Source organism: Hyperolius riggenbachi, chromosome 2, assembly GCF_040937935.1.
Source record: "Hyperolius riggenbachi isolate aHypRig1 chromosome 2, aHypRig1.pri, whole genome shotgun sequence".
Classification (NCBI taxonomy): Eukaryota; Metazoa; Chordata; class Amphibia; order Anura; family Hyperoliidae; genus Hyperolius; species Hyperolius riggenbachi.
The window spans coordinates 64558049-64581326 of NC_090647.1; the positions used below are offsets into that span (position 1 = coordinate 64558049).

The 23278-nt window shown below is 45.0% G+C and overlaps 1 protein-coding gene across 2 annotated transcripts in view; it reads right to left on the reverse strand.

The window, feature by feature from the left end:
* Positions 1 to 23278, reverse strand: part of PGR (progesterone receptor) — a 148570-nt gene that overhangs the window by 3145 nt on the left and 122147 nt on the right. For both annotated transcript variants that reach the window (XM_068266849.1, XM_068266848.1), the window contains one exon: positions 20157 to 20287. In XM_068266849.1, coding sequence (XP_068122950.1) covers positions 20157 to 20287 — 131 coding nt within the window. The remainder of the gene's footprint in view (positions 1 to 20156; positions 20288 to 23278) is intronic.

Below are 23278 nucleotides of genomic sequence, written 5' to 3' on the forward strand. Positions count from 1 at the left end.
TTTGGTGACAGGAGCTGACAGGCTGGGGACGCGAGTGATTCTTCGCGTTCCTGGCCACAATAGCGCCATCTATGCTGCTATAGCATATATCATATACCACATAGCAGCATAGAGGGTGCTAATGTGTCTGGGAACGTGAAGAATCACTCGCGTCCCCAGCCTGTCAGCTCCTGTCACCGAAACAGGAAGTGGCTGCCGGCGGGGCCAGGAGGATCGGAGGGAGACGGCGAGGGCACCGGAAAGCTGCAGGGGGCTATTGGAAGCCCTAGGTGAGTAAAACTCATTTTTTTTGTTTGACTTAAGTGTCCCTTTAACTTGTACAGTGGAAGTGCTAGGTTTATCAATCTCTTCCAATCATTCAAATTGGGATGATTACTGTTTTTCCATTTAAGAGTAATAGATTTTCTGGAGTAGAACAACAGAATTCTAATGAGTACTTTCTTACCAGAACTGCAGGACGTATCCTGTATCATTCCCAGCATACGGACTTTGAACGAATGGACTACGGGAAGGCCCAAAGTATCTCTTAGAAAATGGATGACTGACTTCCAGTAGTTATTAACCTGGGGGCAAAACCACACACAGTGCAGGAAGTTGGCTTATTCCTGCCCACATTTAAAACAGCGACCATCATGAAGAGGGCCCATTCGAGACAGTCGCATGGGTGATAGGTAGGCCTGATGTAGCCACTTTAAACTTATCAACCTATCATAGGCGGCAATGGTAGTTTTATGGTAAGCATCTATCAAGTCCCGCCAGTCCCCGTCCTGTATGTCATCCACCACATCAGACCATTTCCTTTTAATAGACTCAAATTTGGGTGTAGTTAAAGAGGTCAATAGAAAGTTATAATATTTAGAGATCTGTTTGGTCCTATATTTGTTTAGTAAGAGTGTCTCTAAGCTCAAAGGGGTCAAGTCCACTCCTGTCAGGCCAATCTGGGCCTGTACAGCGTGTCTAAGCTGTAAGTACCTAAAGAAAGCATGTCTAGGCAAACCAAACTCCTCTCCAAATTCAGAGAAGTCTCTAAAATTTCCCCCAGAAAATAATTGATGCAAATATTTTACATTATAGTGGGCCCAAAATTGTGGATCAGGAACTGAGAGAAGTTCGGGGAGGTTGTTATTACACCACAGAGGAGAGCTAAAAGATATATGGGCCGTTGGTTCATCCAACAATTTACGCGTGACTTTGTACACCTTGATGGTGTTTTGTATAAACGAGGTTCCTCCTCCCTGATTGGGGACTGCATATCTATAAATGGCTCCGCACAAGGACTCATACGAAATCGCAATATCGGCCTCTACTGCTAAGGTAGAATCTTGTCTAATGTTACTTAGCCAGAAGGAGATGGGTACCAGCTGGGAGGCGAGAAAGTATAAGAAAAAAATTGGGCAATGCAAGTCCACCATGAAACGTGGGTAGTTGTAATGTAGACAAAGAAATTTTAGGTATTGAATTTGCCCAAATAAATGAGGTTATTAGTGAATCAATGCGGCGAAATACCTTCCCATGAATCCAGGACGGAGCCATCTGAAGAATATAGAGGAGCTTAGGGGCCACGATCATTTTGACTATACAGACTCTTCCGCATACATTAAGTGGGAGGAAAACCCAACTCTTGAGTTTGCATTCAATAGTGTCTAACGCTGGGTACAAATTGAAATCAAGAAATTTCTCTGAGCAACGCTGGATCCAGATCCCTAAATATTGAAATGTGTCCACCACCTGTAAACAGGATCGTGGTGAAATCACCTGTCGGGCGGGATCATCCAGAGGAAAAATAATTGACTTGGACCAATTGATTGAGAGGCCAGACAGGGAGCCAAACCTAACAAAAATATCCAGGACAGCGTCCAGGGAGGGGCCGGTGTCAGCCAGGTATATGAGCATGTCATCGGCATACAATGAAACACGCTCCTCTACCTTATTAATTTGGAGACCCTGAATCAGAGGTGATTCTCTTATGGAATGAGCAATGGCTATATCAAACAAAAGGGGCGATAGTGGGCATCCCTGTCGAGTGCCTCGGGAAATCTCAAAGCTGTTAGAGACGGTAGAATTAACTCTGAGCTTCGCTTGGGGTGAGTTGTATAGTATGGTAAACCATTTCCTAAAATTAGGACCAAACCCGAATCTCTCCAGGACCACCAGAACATAAGGCCACTCAATAGAGTCGAAGGCCTTGTTGGCGTCTAAGCCTAAAATGACTCTACTGCCTGCATTAGAATGAGGATATTGGATATTAGATAGAAGCCTGCGAATATTTAATCTGGTATTACGACCGGGAATTAATCCTGTCTGATCTGGGTGGATTATGGAAGTCACATGTTGGTTCAGTCTAATTGCTAGAATTTTAGTAAGGATTTTAAGGTCCGTGTTTATTAAAGAAATTGGGCGGTATGAGTCGCATAAAAGTGGATTTTTGCCAGGTTTGAGAATAAGGACAATTAAGGCCTCATGCATGGTATCCGGGAGAAAGTCGGCTTCAAATATATGTTGGAATAGTTGAATAAGATACGGAACTACCAAAGATTTGTTCTTAGCGTACCACTCGACAGGGATGCCATCAGGACCTGGTGTCTTATTGGATTTCAATGCAAATTATTGATGCCAAAGATTGCAAAGCTCACAAACTTGGTCATTGAGTAATTGAGTGTTAAAGATAGAAAAAGTGGGCGGAGACAACACCAGCCAAATACATACCCGGGCAATGGTCATTGAGTAATTGTTTGTAGGGGTTAGAAAAAGTGGACGGAGCCAACACCAGCCAAATACATTCCCGGGCAACGCCGGGTCATCAGCTTGTATGCCATAAAGAAGGAGGAAGCAAAGGATTGCAGTCCCTGTGCAACTATAGGTAACCTTTTTCCATGTGAAATCTTAATGTACACTTCCTACCAACACATAACTCATAAGTACCTGCACATTTCTACTTTCATTTAACATATCACAAAGATATAATACCAGTGCCTACTTTTAGCCCGTCATAAGAACAGATAACATCATATAATGAGAAGCACTGTACAGTAGTGACAGTTATTGAGTACAGAGGCTACATTTCATATGTTAAAGGAAACCCAAGGTTAGAGGGATATGGAGGCTGTCATATTTATTTACTTTTAAATAATGCACATTGCCTGGTTATCCTACTGATCCTCTACCTCTAATACTTTAAAGCATAGACCCTGAACTAGCATGCAGATCAGATGTCTATGACAAATATGACAAGATTAGCTGCATGCTTGTTTCAGGTTTGTGATTTAGACCCTACTGACCAGAAAGATCCGCAGGGCTGCCAGGCAACTGGTATTGTCTAAAAGGAAATACATATGGCAGCTTCCAATAGGCCTCACACCTTTGGTTCCTTTTTAAATTCTGTTGAACACTCAAGCTCAACAGACCCCAGATGTTGGGACTGTCTTGTTACTGACCTGTACTCTTGCAGCCTGTTAAGCAGGATTTCAAGGTCGGGGGTTACCCTAGCCTGCTGTAGGAGGTGTAGAGTTGCCAAAGGCCACCCTTCTTTTCTCCCCAACACTGCTCCCCTCTGATCTTGAGCCCCCTTCCAAGAAGAGAGGCGTTTCCTTTGAGGTAAAATTGCCAAGGGTCCCAAGTCAAGGGTTGTGCTTCCCTCTGCTTCCAGTTTGTAATTACACTGTTATATTTGACAGATTGCTGACTCAATCCCTCTGGCGACAGGAGTTGAGTTCGCCATCACGATCTGTTACTATGAAGCACTGAAGCCCAACAGACCCCAGATGTTGGGACTGTCTTGTTATTGACCTGAAGAAGCAGGATAGTACAGCGAAACACATTTTCCTTGTGTTTTTGTGTAATAAACTTGAAATATTGTACCAAAAACACCTGCTGTGTATCTTAGAAAGCGGTAAGCAAAGATGACCTCTACTTTTATGCTGTTTTTAATTATTTTATATATCTTGGGCACTTTCACCCAGCAGTTTATCCTGTATACACCTCTGTTGGGAGGTTGTAATTTTATAGTTTTCACTGATTTTATAACTAAAAGAAGGCAAAGTAGGAGCTGAGTTCCAAGCATCCTTGAACTTGTACCAGAGTGGAGACTGGTAATCCTCCGTAAGATAGAACTGGTGGATGCATCCCTAGCAACCAGACTTGTGGGTGCATCCTACTCCTTGTCTCTATGCAGGACACTATCTGCACGGAGTTTGTATGTTCTCCCAATGTCTGTGTGGGTTTCCTCTGGGTGCTCCAGTTTCCTCCCGCATCCCCAAAACATACAGATAAGTTAATTGCCCCCCCCCCTAAATTGGCCCTAGACTAAGATACAGTGATGTGAAAAACTATTTGTCCCCTTCCTGATTTCTTATTCTTTTGCATGTTTGTCACACTTACCGTATTTTTCGCCGTATAAGATGCACCAGAATATAAGATGCACCTAGGTTTAGGGGCCAAAAACCAAGAAAAAACTAAAAAAAAAATACACCTGGTGCGTTCATATTTCAGGAGCACCTTGTACATAACCTCCCCCAAATGGTGTCCTCCTGTGTCCCAATGTCTCCCCCATGTTTACTGCTGTCATCCCCAAGTGTCCTGCTGTCATCCCCAAGTGTCCTCCTGTCTGCCCCAAGTGTCCTGCTGTCTGCCCCAATTGTCCTGCTGTCTGCCCCAAGTGTCCTGCTGTCTGCCCCAAGTGTCCTGCTGTCTGCCCCAAGTGTCCTGCTGTCTGCCCCCAGTGTCTGCTGTCTGCCCCCAGTGTCCTGCTGTCTGCCCATGTGTCTGCTGTCTGCCCCCATGTGTCCGCTGTCTCCCCCATGTGTCCTGCTGTCTGCCCCCAGTGTCCTGCTGTCTCCTCCAGTGTCCTGCTGTCTGCCCCCAGTGTCCTGCTGTCTGCCCCCAGTTTCCTGCTGTCTGCCCCCATGTTTCTGCCCCGATGTGTCTGCTGTCTGCCCCCCGCCTGTTTGCCTCTACCCCCTCGTTCTGGTGTCCTCAGATCCCCCCTGTGTGAGAAGCGGCAGCAGCTTACCTCCTCCATCTTGCCCGCGGCGATTGAAGACATCTGGCTTCTATGGGCGGCTTCCTCTAGTGCCGGCTTGTGATGACGCGTCATTACACGCCGGAACTAGAGGAAGCCGCCCACAGAAGCCGGATGTCTTCAATCGCCGCGGGCAAGATGGAGGAGGTAAGCTGCTGCCGCTTCTCACACAGGGGGGACCCGAGGACACGAGAAGGGGGTAGAGACAAGCAGGGAGGAAGGAGACGGCCACAGTAGGATGCACAGGCAGGGAATCCCTGACGGCGGATCGCAGTTCGTATCGGTGGGCGTTCGTAAGTCGGGGATTCCCTGCCTTTGCCGTATAAGACGCAGGGACTTTTTCTCCCCATTTTTAGGGGAGAAAAAGTGCGTCTTATACGGCGAAAGATACGGTAAATGTTTCTGCTCATCAAAAACCGTTAACTATTAGTCAAAGATAACATAATTGAACACAAAATGCAGTTTTAAATGATGGTTTTTATTATTTAGTGAGAAAAAAAACTCAAAACCTACATGGCCCTGTGTGAAAAAGAAATTGCCCCCTGAACCTAATAACTGGTTGGGCCACCCTTAGCAGCAATAACTGCAATCAAGCATTTGCGATAACTTGCAACGAGTCTTTCACAGCGCTCTGGAGGAATTTTGGCCCACTCATCTTTGCAGAATTGTTGTAATTCAGCTTTATTTGAGGGTTTTCTAGCATGAACCGCCTTTTTAAGGTCATGCCACAACATCTCAATAGGATTCAGGTCAGGACTTTGACTAGGCCACTCCAAAGTCTTCATTTTGTTTTTCTTCAGCCATTCAGAGGTGGATTTGCTGGTGTGTTTTGGGTCATTGTCCTGCTGCAGCACCCAAGATCACTTCAGCTTGAGTTGACGAACAGATGGCCGGACATTCTCCTTCAGGATTTTTTGGTAGACAGTAGAATTAATGGTTTGTTCTATCACAGCAAGCCTTCCATGTCCTGAAGCAGCAAAACAACCCCAGACCATCACACTACCACCACCAAATTTTACTGTTGGCATGATGTTCTTTTGCTGAAATGCTGTGTTACTTCTACGCCAGATGTAACGGGACACGCACCTTCCAAAAAGTTCAACTTTTGTCTCGTCGGTCCACAAGGTATTTTCCCAAAAGTCTTGGCAATCATTGAGATGTTTTTTAGCAAAATTGAGACGAGCCTTAAAGGGACTCCGAGCTCAGAGTAAAAATAAAATTTGAACTTACCCGGGGCTTTCTCCATCCCAGCCCTGGTCGGGACATCCCACGCCGGCCTCCTGGCCCTTCTCCCGGCGGCTGTCCGCATAGCGCGGATAAAACCGCGCATGCGCCGTGCTGTCACGCCGGCCGCCATCATGACGCGCGGCGGCCGGCGTGTGACGTCATTCGTGACGTGTAGGGAAGGAGAAGGCCCGATACTCGCCAGTGTCGCCCGGGGCACCGGCCTGTCCGCACTATGCGGACAGCCGCCGGGAGAAGAGCCAGGAGGCCGGCGTAGGACGTCCCGACCAGGGCTGGGATGGAGAAAGCCCCGGGTAAGTTCAAATTTTATTTTTACTCTGAGCTCGGAGTCACTTTAATGTTCTTTTTGCTTAAAAGTGGTTTGTGCTTTGGATATCTGCCATGCAGGCTGTTTTTGCCCAGTCTCTTTCTTATGGTGGAGTCGTGAACACTGACCTTAACTGAGGCAAGTGAGGCCTGCAGTTCTTTAGATGTTGTCCTAGGGTCTTTTGTGGCCTCTCAGATGAGTTTTCTCTGCGCTCTTGGAGTAATTGTGGTCGGCCAGCCACTCCTGGGAAGGTTCATCAATGTTCCATGTTTTTGCCATTTGTGGATAATGGCTCTCACTGTGGTTCGCTGGAGTCCTAAAGCTTTAGAAATGGCTTTATAACCTTTACCAGACTGAAAGATCTCAATTACTTTTGTTCTCATTTGTTCCTGAATTTCTTTGCATCTTGGCATGATGTCTAGCTTTTGAGGTGCTTTTGGTCTACTTCTCTGTGTCAGATAGTTCCTATTTAAGTGATTTCTTGATTGAAACAGGTGTGGTAGTAATCAGGCCCGGGGGGGTGACTACAGAAATTGAACTCAGGTGTGATAATCCACAGTTAAGTTATTTTTTAACAAGTAGGGCAATCACTTTTTCACACAGGGCCATGTAGATTTGGAGTTTTTTTTTCTCACTAAATAATAAAAACCATCATTTAAAACTGCATTTTTTGTTCAATTATGTTATCTTTGACTAATAGTTAACGGTTTTTGATGAGCAGAAACATTTAAGTGTGACAAACGTGCAAAAGAATAAGAAATCAGGAAGGGGGCAAATAGTTTTTCACATCACTGTACATACTCTACCCGATACATACATAGACATATGACTATGGCAGGGATTAGACTGTGAGCCCCTCTGAGGGACAGTTTAGTAAAAATATACTCTGCGCACTACGGAAGATGTGGGCGCTATATTAATACAAAAATAATAATAATAATCCTTATTTTATACAAATTGTTTGGTGCATATAAACACCACGCTATTGGCTCTTGGTCTCTGTCTTTGAATTGGAAGATCATCTGGTCATCATCAGGGAGAATTGATGATTATGGGGAGGGGTTATGTTAGGCATTAGAAAAGGGTTAGTTTTGTTTGGTGGCTATATTATGGGGGTTTACTTAGGCTTAGGCAACAGGAAGGAGTTAACAATGTTGGCAGTTGAGGTTTTGTGGTTTCTGAAGAGTAATGAGTATGGCAACCTTCATATTCTTCTCACTTCAAGATTCCTTTATAATCCCTTCTAAGTCCACTTTATTTATTTTACTTCTGTATTACAAACAAGTTTGTATTATCTCTCACAAGAAATCTTAGTTATTTGCTAAGGACATTCATCACCAGAAATATTTATTCAGCTCCTAAATGTCTCCACGCGATAATCCAACATCTAAATTTAGTGTAGATGATGCTACAGAACTTTCAGCGCATTTTCCATTCCATCTCCTCCACTTTATTTCTTTCTAAATTCCAAGCAGAAACAAAACGTAGAATATGAAATGTTGTTCTGTTGTTAGTCTGTTGTTATCAACATTGTTACATCACCTTTCTGTCTTAAGGGGCCCATACACCTAACGATTTTCCCGCCGATATACGGCCGATTCGATCACAGTGATCGAATTGGCTGTGAAATCGCTGTGCACACCGCTGACAGAACGATCGTTTTCCGTCCGAAATCGATCGTTCCCGTCGATTCCCGACGATCCGTCCGTGCGGAAGATTTTTCTCGAACGCTGGCGGGTCGGGAGTGCGTCGATAGCGGCGTTCGAATTCCCGACGATCGACGCTTCACTTCCTCCTGCCCGGCAGGAAGTTTAAACAGTAGAGGGTGCTCTACTGTTTAAACTTCCTGCCGGGCAGGAAGAAGTGCAGCATGCCGGAGACCAGACCAGACCAGAGCGGAGACGAAGCAGCGGTGACCGGGGGCAGTCGCGCCGGCGGAGCAGGTAATGTATGCGGTGGGGGGGGGGGGGGGGGGGGGTTAGAGCGGCAGAAGCACCACCACAACAGATTGTGAACGGTTTCAGGCTGAAATCGGTTCACAATCTGTTTGCAGTAAAGGTGGCCATACGATCCCTCTCTGATCAGATTCAATCAGAGAGGGATCTATCTGTTGGTCGAATCTGATGGCAAATCGACCAGTGTATGGCCACCTTTACAAAAAAAAAAATCCTCAAGGTTTCCCCAATGTCTGTTATCTGGTCCACGGCATTAACAACAACAAAACGTGTAAAGTAGTGTTTTCTGTAAGACTCAAAGCACATACGCTTTTCTCAATGCATAGTTGTAATTTGTGGTGTGATATGGGGGAAAAGTTATGTGATCATAAATGCCAGACTAAACAGGTGGCATTTCAGTTTTGATTTAAATGTCTCCAGTGTTGGAGCTGTCTTGACTGACTGGGTGTGGCAAGGAAGGCAATCCATATGGCAGAAGGCTTTGGCTCCAAAAGTGTTCAGTTGGATTCTGGAGGTGTTCAAGTTATTAGATCCTGTTGGTCTGATGTTGTGGGAGGTCTGACGCAGGTGAAACATCTGGAGCCTGGGTCGTGTAGAGCAGCATTTCTCAACATTATTATGGCATGCCCCCCTTTATTAATGACTGAGTTGGCCAAATACCCCCTACTGTGTGTCCCATTATCTCACGTACCCCTCAATACATCCATGTATTTAGGAGGCCTACTCCATAATTGTAAATAAATGTGTTTCAAACATTATCCTTGATGCTTTTAATAAACTATTAATACTTCAGATTTTTTGTAAATATAATTTAAATTGTTTTTAGTATCAAAACTTGCTATATTAGATTATGCTATAATGACTTTGACAAGCTCAATTACCCCCTGATGCTACTGAAGTGCCTCCTGGGGTACATTTACCATGTGTTGTGAACCTAGGATTTGAATGTTAGTAGGTAGGTCAATTTTGAAGAAGAGCCTCCATTTTATGGGTAGCCAGTGAACAAAGGATTGGTGTTATGAAGCAATGGCGGGATTGGCTTGTTAACAGCCCTACGCAGACTAGTGTTGAGTGCTAAAGCGTACAAGACGTTAGTGAGGAATAATCTTGAGTAGAGCTCGCCAATGATATGGTAATAATGACAGCTTGTGCTGGGCCAATACAGCTCAGTGGGGGATACATGGGATTCGTGTAATTCCCAGCTTCCTTGATTACTGTGTATAAAAAAACTTTGCCAGTTATCATGCAATTTTTCATCAGCTCATTTTTACCATTCCAATGCATAACAATGCAACTTGTTTTCTTTGCTTCAGACTAAATATGGTAACTCAGTTTGTCTCTGGGGAATTATTTTCAGCACTTGAAAACCTGTTCCCTATTATAAATAAGCAAAACGTAATGGACGAGCAAGAGACCTTTTCAGTGCGGGTAAGAGAAGCTAGTAAGTTCTAATAAAATGTTTTAGATTAACTCAGTCACATAATGCAAATGGAAGAATTAGTCCACTTCTCCCAAAATAGATTTAAAAAATATGTCTTGACTTGGGCCTGCTATATATATATATATATATATATATATATATATATATATATATACACAAGATTCGCTTGCTGATCAAACTACTTTGGATGAATTGTCTTTAGCAACTCAGGAGTCATAAAGCTTAGCCCACTCCCATGTTTTATTTGCTAAATTTAGTTGACTGTGCCCATTTGATATGATCCTCTTGAAGGACATGAGTCTGAGGTCTGGGTCCCCTATATTCCCCCCTCTATCCCCTCTTTCTTTTCCCCTCTCTTTCCAACCTGTTTAATATAAATAACTCTATAAAATGAGTCCACCTGTTAACTGTTTGACAATCTATGCAATGTAACCATACACTGTGATTGTTAATGTTTTTTTTGGTTGACTCTATAAAAATGTGATTTAAAAAAAATGTTTTAGATTAGAAATCGACCACAATGCCACTTTAAAGTGTACCCGAGAAGGCACATGGCATGATGAGATAGACATGTGTATGTACAGTGCCAAGCGTGCAGATAACTATGCTATGCTCCTTTTTTTCTTTTTCTACCTGAAAGAGTTAAAAATCAGGTATGCAAGTGACATTTTCTCTCCAGCTGGGACCTAGTTGGATTCTAGAGCATAATCCTCACTGATAAGGTATTACAGACATAAAACTCTTGCCTGGCAGAGGACAGCAGACAATAAAACATTGAACCTCCTTTTTCAGCAATTAACACAAAATAAAATTGGGGGGGGGGGGGGGGGGGGGTTGGGGTGTAAAAAAAAATCTAGAAGTAGGTAGATACCATTTTCAGCTCCGGTTTGCTTTCACCCCTTTAAAGAGGAACTTTAACCAAGGCTTGAACTTCATTCCAATCAGATCATCATGGGGGTCTAAAAGTAAGAAAGAGGCGGCACACCACTAGCTGCAAAACGTTGTCTGTATTGTGTAACAGTGTCGCTGTTCCGCAATATAGGCTACGTTTTTCAGCCAGTGGTGTGCCGCCTCTTTCTTACTTTTGGTTCTACCAAGAACGTTGGAGCAATCCGATCGCGGCCCGGCACCGGCTTACTCCCAGGTTCTTACACCTGGCTGCTGTCTCCTTGGAAAATCATTTGTGCACATCATGGGGATCTGATATTGTGGTGTAACCCCTCCCACAGTGTGATGTCATGATCATGGTCCTGACAGTTTGCTGTCTTTGAACCTCGTTGCATTGTGGGAAATAATGTCTTTTTCCAACTGCCAAGCAAGCAGTATCTCCCTCTGTGTCTTGAACTCTCAGTAACGAACATTCAGTACAGATCACCTGGCAGGACTAAAGCTGTCACCACCAGTGATACATTTCATAATTTAAATCAGGAAAATATTTTACAATGGGCAAACACTGACTAAATAATCTATAATAGAATATTGTAAAAAATAAGCAATTTTATTCATTATATTATTTTTACTGCAGTTCCTCTTAAATGCGGCTAAAGCCTTAAAGTGTACCTGAAATGGGGCAGGAGGAAAAAAATTATACTTACCCGGGGTTTCCTCCAGCCCCCTCCAGGCAAATCACTCCCTCACCGTCCTCCAGAACCTCCTGGATCTTCCGCAATGGGCCCCGGTAAGTCATCAAATCAGGGCCGGTCGCTGCAGGCACAGGACACTACTGGCCACGGGAGCGTGACAAGGGTGCACATAGTCAGCTCATGCATGTGCAGTTGGCCTCTAACCAGAGGACTTTTTGTAGCCAATTGCAGATGCACCAGGGGAGGGAGATGGACGAACAGGGAGCGATCTGCCTGGAGGGGGCTGGAGGAAGACCCAGTTATGTATAATAACTGAACTGAATTGGTTTGGAGTGGTATGACGAGTTCAAGGATACTAATCTCTGTAAAGGTGGCCACCTTTTTTTTTTCTCCTAGGTGATATTTTTACACCTTGTCAATGAAATGCTTTATAAACCATCAGCAAGTAAGAAAATACTCAAAATAATGTTGACAGTACTTTTATAAATACTTTTTGGCACTTTTTCAATTTCAAAGTGCTAAGAAGTTACTGTATTTTAAAGAGAGGATGAACAATTATCTCCTAGGAGAAAACGTATGGACAAAAAAGTGAACTGCATGTAGGCCAGTGTCTGAGTCGTCTAGGATCTAACGACATGTTCCTGATAGTCTCTTGTTGCTATCTCTCTTTTTCTTTAACCAACGTTTTTCTCTCTCCTTCTATTACTCCCTTTTCTCTCTCCTTGGCACGCCATTTTGGCATGAACCTCTAATTGTGCCCTGTTGATTCATATCTGGTTTCTTCCTGGCAACTTTTCAATAAGTTGAGTTAATACATGTTTGGTCTGCCTTTTTTTTTATCTCATACCCCATCTAACATATTTAAGAATAGATATAAATGCCTCTCCTTCTATTTTCTTGTACTTGGCTACAGCTAGGTTGTAGATTTATTGATGTACGGCTGGCTCTTTTGCCAATCTTTCTCTTATGGAACTATTCTCTTTGTACATTTAATAAAACTTTATTGCAACTGATAATGTGTGTATTATGGGTTCCTTATATTTACAAGTGCCCTGGTTTGGATGGGTTCCCCTTAGTTGTGATATGGGGGTGCAATATGGGAAGTGGAGCCACTAGATCACCAGACAACCAGGGAATCGATATGGGGAGGAGGGTCCACCACTGGCTGCAGCAGGTAAGTATAGTGCTCCACTGCGCTAATCTGCAGAAGGGGAAAGATGAGCTGGCTGCAGCAGGTAAGTATAGTGCTCCACTGCACTACTCTGCCGAAGGGGGTAGATGTGCTGGCTGCAGCAGGTAAATATAGTGATCCACTGTGCTACTCTGCAGAAGGGGAAGAGGGGCTGGCTGCAGAAGGTAAGTATAGTGATCCACTGCGCTACTCTGCAGAAGGGGGAAGAGGGGCTGGCTGCAGCAGGTAGGTATAGTGATCCACTGTGCTACTCTGCAGAAGGGGGAAGAGGGGCTCGCTGCAGCAGGTAAGTATAGTGATCCACTGCGCTACTCTGCAGAAGGGGAAGAGGGGCTGGCTGCAGAAGGTAAGTATAGTGATCCACTGCGCTACTCTGCAGAAGGGGAAAGAGGGGCTGGTTGCAGCAGGTAAGTATAGTGATCCACTGCGCTACTCTGCAGAAGGGGGAAGAGGGGCTTGCTGCAGCAGGTAAGTATAGTGATCCACTGCGCTACTCTGCAGAAGGGGGAAGAGGGGCTGGCTGCAGCAGGTAAGTATAGCGATCCACTGCGCTACTCTGCAGAAGGGGAAAGAGGTGCTGGCTGAAGCAGGTAGGTATAGTGATCCACTGCACTACTCTGCAGAAGGTAGAAGAGGGGCTGGCTGCAGCAGGTAAGTATAGTGCTCCACTGCGCTACTCCACAGAAGGGGAAAGAGGGGCTCACTGCAGCAGTTAAGTATAGTGATCCACTGCACTACTCTGCAGAAGGTAGAAGAGGGGCTGGCTGCAGCAGGTAAGTATAGTGCTCCACTGCGCTATTCCACAGAAGGGGAAGAGGTGCTGGTTGCAGCAGTTAAGTATAGTGATCCACTGCGCTACTCTGCAGAAGGGGAAAGAGGTGCTGGCTGCAGCAGGTAGGTATAGCGATCCACTGCGCTACTCTGCAGAAGGGGAAAGAGGTGCTGGCTGCAGCAGGTAGGTATAGCGATCCACTGCGATACTCTGCAGAAGGGGGAAGAGGGGCTGGCTGCAGCAGATAAGTATAGCGATCCACTGCGCTACTCTGCAGAAGGGGGAAATGGGGCTGGCTGCAGCAGGTAAGTATAGTGATCCACTGTGCTACTCTGCAGAAGGGGGAAGAGGGGCTGGCTGCAGCAGGTAAGTATAGTGCTCCACTGCGCTACTCTGCAGAAGGGGAAAGAGGTGCTGGCTGCAGCAGGTAAGTATAGTGATCCACTGCGCTACTCTACAGAAGGGGGAAGAGGGGCTGGCTGCAGCAGGTAAGTATAGTGCTCCACTGCACTACTCTGCAGAAGAGGGAAAAGGGGCTGGCTGCAGCAGGTAAGTATAGTGATCCACTGTGCTACTCTGCAGAAGGGGGAAGAGGGGCTGGCTGCAGCAGGTAAGTATAGTGATCCACTGCGCTACGCTGCAGAAGGGGGAAGAGGGGCTGGCTGCGGCAGGTAAGTATAGTGCTCCACTGCGCTACCCTGCAGAAGGGGGGAGAGGGGCTGGCTGCGGCAGGTAAGTATAGCGATCCACTGCGCTACTCTGCAGAAGGGGGAAGAGGGGCTGGCTGCAGCAGGTAAGTATAGTGATCCACTGCGCTACTCTGCAGAAGAGGGGAGAGGGGCTGGCTGCGGCAGGTAAGTATAGTGCTCCACTGCGCTACTCTGCAGAAGGGGGGAGAGGGGTTGGCTTCAGCAGGTAAGTATAGCGATCCACTTCGCTACTCTGCAGAAGGGGGAAGAGGGGCTGGCTGCAGCAGGTAAGTATAGTGCTCCACTGCGCTACTCTGCAGAAGGGGGGAGAGGGGCTGGCTGCGGCAGGTAAGTATAGTGCTCCACTGCGCTACTCTGCAGAAGGGGGGAGAGGGGTTGGCTTCAGCAGGTAAGTATAGCGATCCACTTCGCTACTCTGCAGAAGGGGGAAGAGGGGCTGGCTGCAGCAGGTAAGTATAGTGCTCCACTGCGCTACTCTGCAGAAGGGGGGAGAGGGGTTGGCTTCAGCAGGTAAGTATAGCGATCCACTTCGCTACTCTGCAGAAGGGGGAAGAGGGGCTGGCTGCAGCAGGTAAGTATAGTGCTCCACTGCGCTACTCTGCAGAAGGGGGGAGAGGGGTTGGCTTCAGCAGGTAAGTATAGTGCTCCACTGCGCTACACCGCTGAAGGGGAAGAGGGTCTGGCTGCAGTCGCTCCATTTGACCGGAGCATGTTCACTTGCAATGACACAAGTGCATGTAGTGATGCTGCTACATGCAATTGTGTGGCCACCAGGATTTGGGGTGGCACATATACACCTGAAGAAACACCAGTCACAGGTCTGTCGGTTCTCAAATTCCTTTACCAATTGAGCCCTCGTGACTGAGATTTTGTGTCATGCCCAATCAATCCTTTTGACTACTTCTGGCCAGAAATCGTTTGAAAGATCGATTGGGTGACCATACTGCGGCACCGATTCTCCTCCAATTCGATAAAATGATCAGATCTGAAGGTCGATCGAACCGCAAAATCAAGTATGGGCACCCTAGAGCCTCATACACACGTTACAATTTTCCATCAGATCGACCAGTGATCTGATCACAAATTGCATCATGTGTAGACGTCCAAATAGTTTCCGATCGATTTTGCGTTGATAAGTACCCAAAATCAATCAAAATCCAATCGGACCAGTCGGAAATTATCTAAAAGATCCGTCGATCTGATGGAAAATTGCACAGTGTGTACCCAGTTTTAGCCTTTTCCGAAGGATGTTTCATACAGAGCTGCCTGTGGAGTCTGGGAGTCCCGCAGAGAGAGGATTACTGTCGCCAACTCCGTGTGGTTTCTTCTAACCGAGAACCGACTGCCTCGGAGGGAATCTACTCGGAAAGGTTTAGTTCCCGTTTAATGAATAGATTTCCATGTAAATGACATTGGCTTCCAGTGAGTCACTCACATGCCAAGAACAGAAAACATCCACTTGACCATCAAACTAAAAACAGGAACTGGCAGATCCAGCTAATGTGATTAAATAATGTGCGGCTTACAAGAGAGTTTGAGTGTTTGTAAAATAATACAGTCTTTGATTTCCTGGAAACTGATGCAAGTACAGCTTCCTCTTGACTGAATTAATTGTATGATTTCATCCCAGGATGAATCAGAACAGACTGCAGGTAATCCCCTCTGACTACAGACTGTCACCAAGGGGTCATTTATTTCAAGTGTTTACCTGTGATCTCTGTACTGAGCTTATGTAGTTCAGGCAGTGAAGTGCTTTATTCGCTTGTATAATATGCAGTTACTGTACATTGAATGAGATCTTTGAGCAGCCTGCAGAGAGGATGGACAACTGATACAGTACAGAATACAGGGTAAAATAGGCTGCTATGCTAAACTACTTCAGGACGAGAGCAATTTTTGCATATCAGCGCTGCTCCCATTCATTCGCCAATAACTGTATTACTACTTATCACACCTATCTATATTTTGTTTTTTTGTTTTTTTTACAAATTGGGCTTTTGGTGTGTGATAATTTTGTTCAGTGAGAACCTTATTTTCTATGCATTTTAAAAGGAAAATAAGGGAAGGAATAGAAGAAACACACTTTTTCTCCATTTACATTCATTATAGCTTTACAATAATGAATGCTAATTATAAGTAAATGTATTTGCTTATCCATCCTGTTTTTTACAACATTGTGTTCCTAGTGCAATGTATGGTGACAATATTGTATTTGGAAATAAAGGTGTATGTTTGTTTTTTGCTTTCTCATTGTACACTATTGATGATGATTACAAGACCTTATTTTAAAAAATAATAGTAACATACCTTTATGGCATATACTGTATAATTAAAAAGTCAAGTTCCTAAGGTAACAATATATGTTTTTTATTTTATATTCTGTCACTTTGTTTTCATTTTACAAGTCTTTTATTTTGATACAGCCACTACCTCCCTTTTTAAACTTTTTTTAAATATTTTATTCTATTCTGGCGCCTCTGTTCAAATACTAATTCAGCATTTCAAGTTCACAAAAATGTAATTGCTTTTGATTCAGTTTTTGACTAAAAAGAATACACAAGACATGGGCCTCAAGCCTAAAACTCTCTAAACTCTATTTTTACTCGGCGAATAGCACTATTCAGAGGTAGGGTACACGGGGGAGTTATCCTTTTGTGTGTCTTTCATTATCTCACTGCACTTTGGCTGTCACTTTCTATTGGCAATATTCTTATACTGAATCCTTGCATTGCACTTATACTTATTATACTTATTTCATCTCCTTGCGGAGTCTTGTTTTGGCACTAGCACTTTAGATTTCTACTGTTTTATTTTTTTTTACTTTTCTATCTTAAAGTGAATGTTTACCGTAAAAAAAAAAAAAAAAAAGTCAGATACTCACCTAAGGAGAGGGAAGGCTCGGACCTAATGAGCCTTCCCTCTCCTCTCCCGATGCCCGGTCCCGCGCAAGATCCCCCGTGGCAGTATTCGACCAGTTCGGTCAAATACTGCCACTTTTGCAGCCGAAGGGATGTTTCGGAAGCCTTCGGGAGCACTCGGGCTCCCGAAGACGGGCCGCTCCATACTACGCATGCACGAGCGCCCTCTATGGCACAATCGCGCGTGCGTAGTATGGAGCGGCCCGTCTTCGGAAGCCCGAGTGCTCCCGAAGACCTCCGAAGTCCCTGCGGCGGCGGACGCGAACGGGGGAGCCAGCGCAGCACCGAGGGCACCGGGAGAGGAGAGGGAAGGTTCATTAGGACCGAGCCTTCCCTCTCCTTAGGGGAGTATCTGACTTTTTGATTTTTAAAGTGGTACCCACTGGCTTTAAATCTTATGATATTTATATTTTTCACTGTTGTTATTGTTACCAATTACAGTTGCAATTAATCAGCTCATTTTGCACTCTATGTCACTAGCAGCACTTTATGTATCCCCCGAGGATCCCTTGTGATACATGATTATCGGCTTGTATTTATGAATAGGTATGCCCTACCTCTTGAATATTTTTGGTTTTGTTTTTAAACTTGATTGTTCAATAAAGATGATTATTATTGTGCCTATATCAGTTTGGTGCGGTGTTTTTGAGGTATTCTTTACCTTGTTGTTCTCCAATCTTTTAAGACCCACCAAAATGTATTCTACAATTCGTCATGAGTAAAATGATACCACATGTGCCTCATTTAGTAACAAACTGGTGGTGCACTCTCCACAATTACACCGGACAAACATATCTTTCCAGTTGTCTTTAAAGGGAAGGTTCAGGGACGCCTTGAAAAAAATAAAAATCCATATCCACTTACCTAGGGCTTCCTCCAGCCCGTGGCAGGCAGGAGGTGCCCTCGCCGCCGCTCCAGAGGCTCCCGGTCATCTTCGGTGGCCGACCCGACCTGGCCAGGCCGGCTGCCAGGTCGGGCTCTTCTGCGCTCCAAGGACGGGCTCTGCGCCTGCGCAGTATAGCCCGGCGGACGTCCGATGACGTCACCGCGCCCGCTTGGGACGCAGAAGAGCCCGTCCTTGGAGCGCAGAAGAGCCCGACCTGGCAGCCGGCCTGGCCAGGTCGGGTCGGCCACCGAAGATGACCGGGAGCCTCTGGAGCGGCGGCGAGGGCACCTCCTGCCTGCCACGGGCTGGAGGAAGCCCTAGGTAAGTGGATATGGATTTTTATTTTTTTCAAGGCGTCCCTGAACCTTCCCTTTAAGTGGTTGAAATAACAGAAAGTGGGCAATCTTGATTAGCAGTAAAAAATACAAACGAAGAAATAATTGAGAGCCCTTGATAGTGTAGTAAGTTAGCACCAGACGGTGTATCTTGTAAGTAATGAAAAAGAGGAACTCACAAAGGTGAGTTACCACTAAGGCAACCACTGTAACAGCAGTTGGGGAGTTTAGACCCGACCTCACTCAGGTTAAAAAGTCGCTCTTTGTAGACAGGAAAAGATAGTGGGGTAACACCCCTCCACTAAGGGTGGACTTGAAATGCTGAATTAGTATTTGATCAGAGGTGCCAAAATAGAATAAAATATATAAAAATAGTTTAAAAAGGAAAGTAGTGGCAGACTTACCTCCCCAAGCAAATCAAAACAGTTAGTTATCAGCAGAAAAAAATCACTTTATTCGTAATGCCAAAACTGCAACGCGTTTCACGGGTCTATGCCCGCTTCATCAGGCTATAACAGGAGCAACTGTTGTTGAAGTCTCAGCCAGTAAAGGTGCCTCTCGGCCAGCAAAGCTCCTGTTATTGAGTCATTTCAATAAAAATTACTCCTGTTCTATGAGGAAGCAGGCAAAGACCCGTGAAAAGTGTTGCAAATTTGGAGTTACAAATAAAGTAATTGTTTTTCTGCTGATAATTGTCTGTTTTGAGTCTGCTTGGCGAGGCAAGTCCACAACTACCTCCCTTTCTTAAAACTGTTTTTACATATTTTATTCTATACTGGTGCCTCTGTTCCTATACTTATTCAGCTTGATTAGCATGCCTTTGTATAGTGCTGATATTGTCAACAGTGCTTTACAGAGTGCATTGGGCAATTTATGTCACAAACTGTGCCCCAGAGGGGGCTAAAATCGAATTTTAAATATAACATAGGGTGCGTACACACATCCACTTTGGACTGGCCAATGATTGGTCAATTCTACCACCTCTGTGTATTATGGGAGCTTTGACTACACAATCTGTTCACAGTATTCCAAAGTTGTTGGCTCTCATACTGCATGGAAATGGTACAATTAGTCAATCGTTGCGCCCATAGGAATATATCTCCGTACACAGGCTAGTGTTCAAGGTTGCCGATAATGATTGCCTCTGCTGACAATTTAGCTTGTAAACATCGACCGAGTGCTGAGCGAAAGCATTGTTCTCCCTACATGGCTAGATCCATTTCAGAGTGGTGATTCAGGTTATTTCAAATATATACTTGTGTATGTTTATAAGGTGCTCCTGTGAGGATACTTCTACACAGGATTAGCATTACAATACAGGCAAAAGAGACAATTGCCCCAGGGCCCCAAAGTTCATAGGAGCCCCCCAAATGGCCACCGGGTACTCCGTTGTAGCATGTGGGGGATTCTGGCACAGCTGCCACACAGTCTTGCCTCCTGTTCTGATCCAGCTCGAGTTACCCGTTACCATGGTTCCCTTCTTTCCTGCACTGTCAGACGCTCTCCCCGACATGATGCAGGCATGTTATGCTATGTCAGAGATGCCATACCCGCTAGGAAGGAAGAGGTACTGTGCTGTCGCTGAAGGGAGGAAAGTGGTGAGTAAAGAAAAGTCCTAGGCTGGCTGGAGCATCTTTGGTAAATGATGCATCTTTTGCCTCACTCAGGGGAGACCTGGGGGAAAGGCAAGCACAAGTCGGGCGGGGGGATGGGTGTCGGGGCCCCTGGGATACTTTTGCCCCAGGCCCCACTGTAGCTAGAACCAGCCCTGCCTCTGCACACAACTATGACTTACTTGTATTGAGCAGCAGCAGAGCCTTCATGCACAAGAACTCCTCATGCGAGATCTGTAATTTCACAAACTCCTGTGGCAGCTGCCTCATGGAGACGCAGGGAGCGTAAAACGACGAGTCCTTCATCCTCTGCCTGAAAAAGCGCAAACAGTTTACACATGTCAATGTGCAATGTTTGATACATTATTATTGTTATCATTATTGCCATTGCTAATCATATATTTACATAGTGCTGACACATCTTTGGGATAATGCATGCGTCTTTTCCTGCATGTGGAATACAGTTCTGTGTGCGGATTTGTGTTTTCAACCGCCATCAATAATACTGAAATTCATGAAATACCATAGCATGCTGCACTTAACGCTTTCCGATCCTATCTTGTACTATGTCTGACATAAGCCATTTCCAGCATAGGCCCAATGTCAGACATGGGGCCATATCCTACTGCAAAACTCGCCAGCGCTAAGCACTGGCGAGTTCTTAACTTAGGGCAATTGGGGCATCACCTAATCTTATTAAACTTTACATCCCCCCCATGCAGAAAAAGAACTAGCTTGGGCGATATAATCACCCAGTGAGTTCTTTACACAATATCCAGTTCCCTTTGCATGCCTCCGGGAAGCGATACTTCCCGGCAGACATGAGCGATCCAGTTCCCTTTGCATGCCTCCGGGAAGCGATACCTCCCGGCAGACATGAGCGTTAGCTTAGACCTGCAAAAAGCAAGTCTAAACCAACTAATGCACATCGTCGCTGCAGAGAGAAATTGTATATATCACCCATTTCTACCCCAGCTCTATACCTTCTGTGAAGGCATTTGTTTCATGGCTATAATACTACTGTGTAGGAGCATACAGGTCTCTCTGTGATTGATGGCAGCCTCACACTTAGCCTCCATCACAGTTATGTTACCATACTCCTATTTTGCCATGTGCTTTTGCAATCACTTTTAACAGTACTTTGCCGTGGTGGGACTAGCTACACCCCAGTATCCTCTGACTGATTGCCAGCACTGGGGGGGATCAGCAAAGACCTCGCACCTCACAGCAACGTACTTTTCTTTCTTTCTTGCATATATATGTGTATCAGTACTTAAGTGAGACTGACAGTTATGACACTTGTGTCAAGTCTCTCCCCATACTTGTATATATGTTATTTGGAGACCTGTTGATCACTGGTTTACAAGACTACAATCCAGCTGATTGACTAGGTGGTACAGCTGCCAGAAAAAAAAAATGGGGCATATTGGCAGCTCCTTAAGATCAAAGTGCCAACAAAGTAGACTATGCTTAAAAATTTGATCACCGCCGGCCCCATCCCTGAGGCTTTGTACACATCTAAAATCGAAATTGCAGGTGGACGCATTTTGCGATTTTGTGATTTTTTTTACCCTCCCGGTGCTTACCTGTGCGCTATGATTTTGTGCACAGTGCTTTTCAAAGCGCTTTTGCAGAGCGATTCTATTTCTCTTTGACCCGGAAAAGAATAAATAAAAGCACGAACGCAATTGCCGCACAAATCGATTTTGTGAGCATTCTGTGCTTTTCCTATACCTTCCATTGTAGCAAAATCGCCCTAAAATGGTCCAGGCAGCGCTTTGCTGAGCGGAAAGCTGATGAAACGCTCGGATATGAACTATCCCATAAGGATTCATTGCACAAGCTCTTTTAGGGCGATTTTGATAGTGGGAACATGACAGTAAACACCTACCCTGCTTTTAGTTTCATTCTTATCTGCTTAATTAGTCTGTTATCAGCTGTGATGAGAATCCCCGACTGAGCCTTCAGTCTAGCTTTGACCTGGAATCATTACAGCTCAGTCAGTCTTCTGTGGAGTCTTTTCAAGCCAAAGCCCGCCCCCTCCTGGCTCAGCTTTGCTGCTTTGCATACTGAGAGCTCTGATGACATGGGAGGGCTGCTACTGCTGAGAGAGAAGCTCTGAAACAGACAAGTGTGGCTGCAATATGATCTGTGTGCACTCTGCATAGATAACGATGATGACTGCAGTTTCATTCCTATGAGAGAGACTTCCTACAGGCAGCTGCACATCATACCAAAATGAAAGCACACAGATGAAAGCCTAGACAGCACATCCAGAACAACTCATAACCCGGGAGCAGAAGGGATATGAGCTGGCGGCCATATTGGATTTTTCCTGGAGCAATAATGGATAAAAAACACTAAAAAAGGCACACAAGAGTGGCAAAATTATCAGGTAGAGCATTTATTCTTTATAAGCTATCGACTGATATGTTGTGTGAAACATTCATCTCTGGTTCCCTTTAAAAAAAGCGCAAAACCCCGTAGGTGTGAACGAGCCCTTCCTGCTGACCAGTGCCGGATCTAGAGGCGCTTTGCCAGATCCGCTAGAGTTGCGGTTGCTGGATCTAGTCCACAGACTCACCCTATGTGGATCAAAGTGTTGGTGGGATTTTAATTTTTTTCATTAATGCAAATTCTTTGCATTTATTGATCCCTCTTTGACATTGTGATTTAACCCTTCAGACACCACATACAGCAAAGTCCCCATTATCCAGAATTCACGCAACCAAAAGTCTCAACTAAATGGCATGCCTGAGGGATAACAGGGACCTCTTTTTTAAAAAAGCTCCCATTGAATTAACAAAAAATTGTGGTGAAATGTCAGCAAAATCGCTGCAATCACGATTTTGTAACTATTTTCATGCAAAGTCAATGGGAGCGTTTTCTTTATTGAATGCAAACGCAGCACTGGCGCATCAAAAATCGCTCAGTAGTGTGTGTCAGCTTAAGGGACAACTTTAGGTCTGAAACATGTAAGCCTTTCTGTCACCGATGATTTGTACTTTTGAACAGTAAAGAAAGAAATGTTGGCGTTGATGGTGTGCTGCGGACCCCACTCTGTTTGTGGACTATTTCCATTGTTTTGGTTGCACGTCAGCACCACCTGCACTAGGACCCTGGAGACAGGAGGTGTGTAAAGAGCGGACTTCCCACTGCAATCTCACAACTATAGCTCCATACAGATGTCTGACTTTTTCTTGTCTGAACAGGCATTCCATCCTTTCTGTGCTCAACAAAATCTGGGTGACAAAAAATCATGCAGGCTGATTGCTTTGTCCATGCGTTTCCTCCCCTCCCAGCT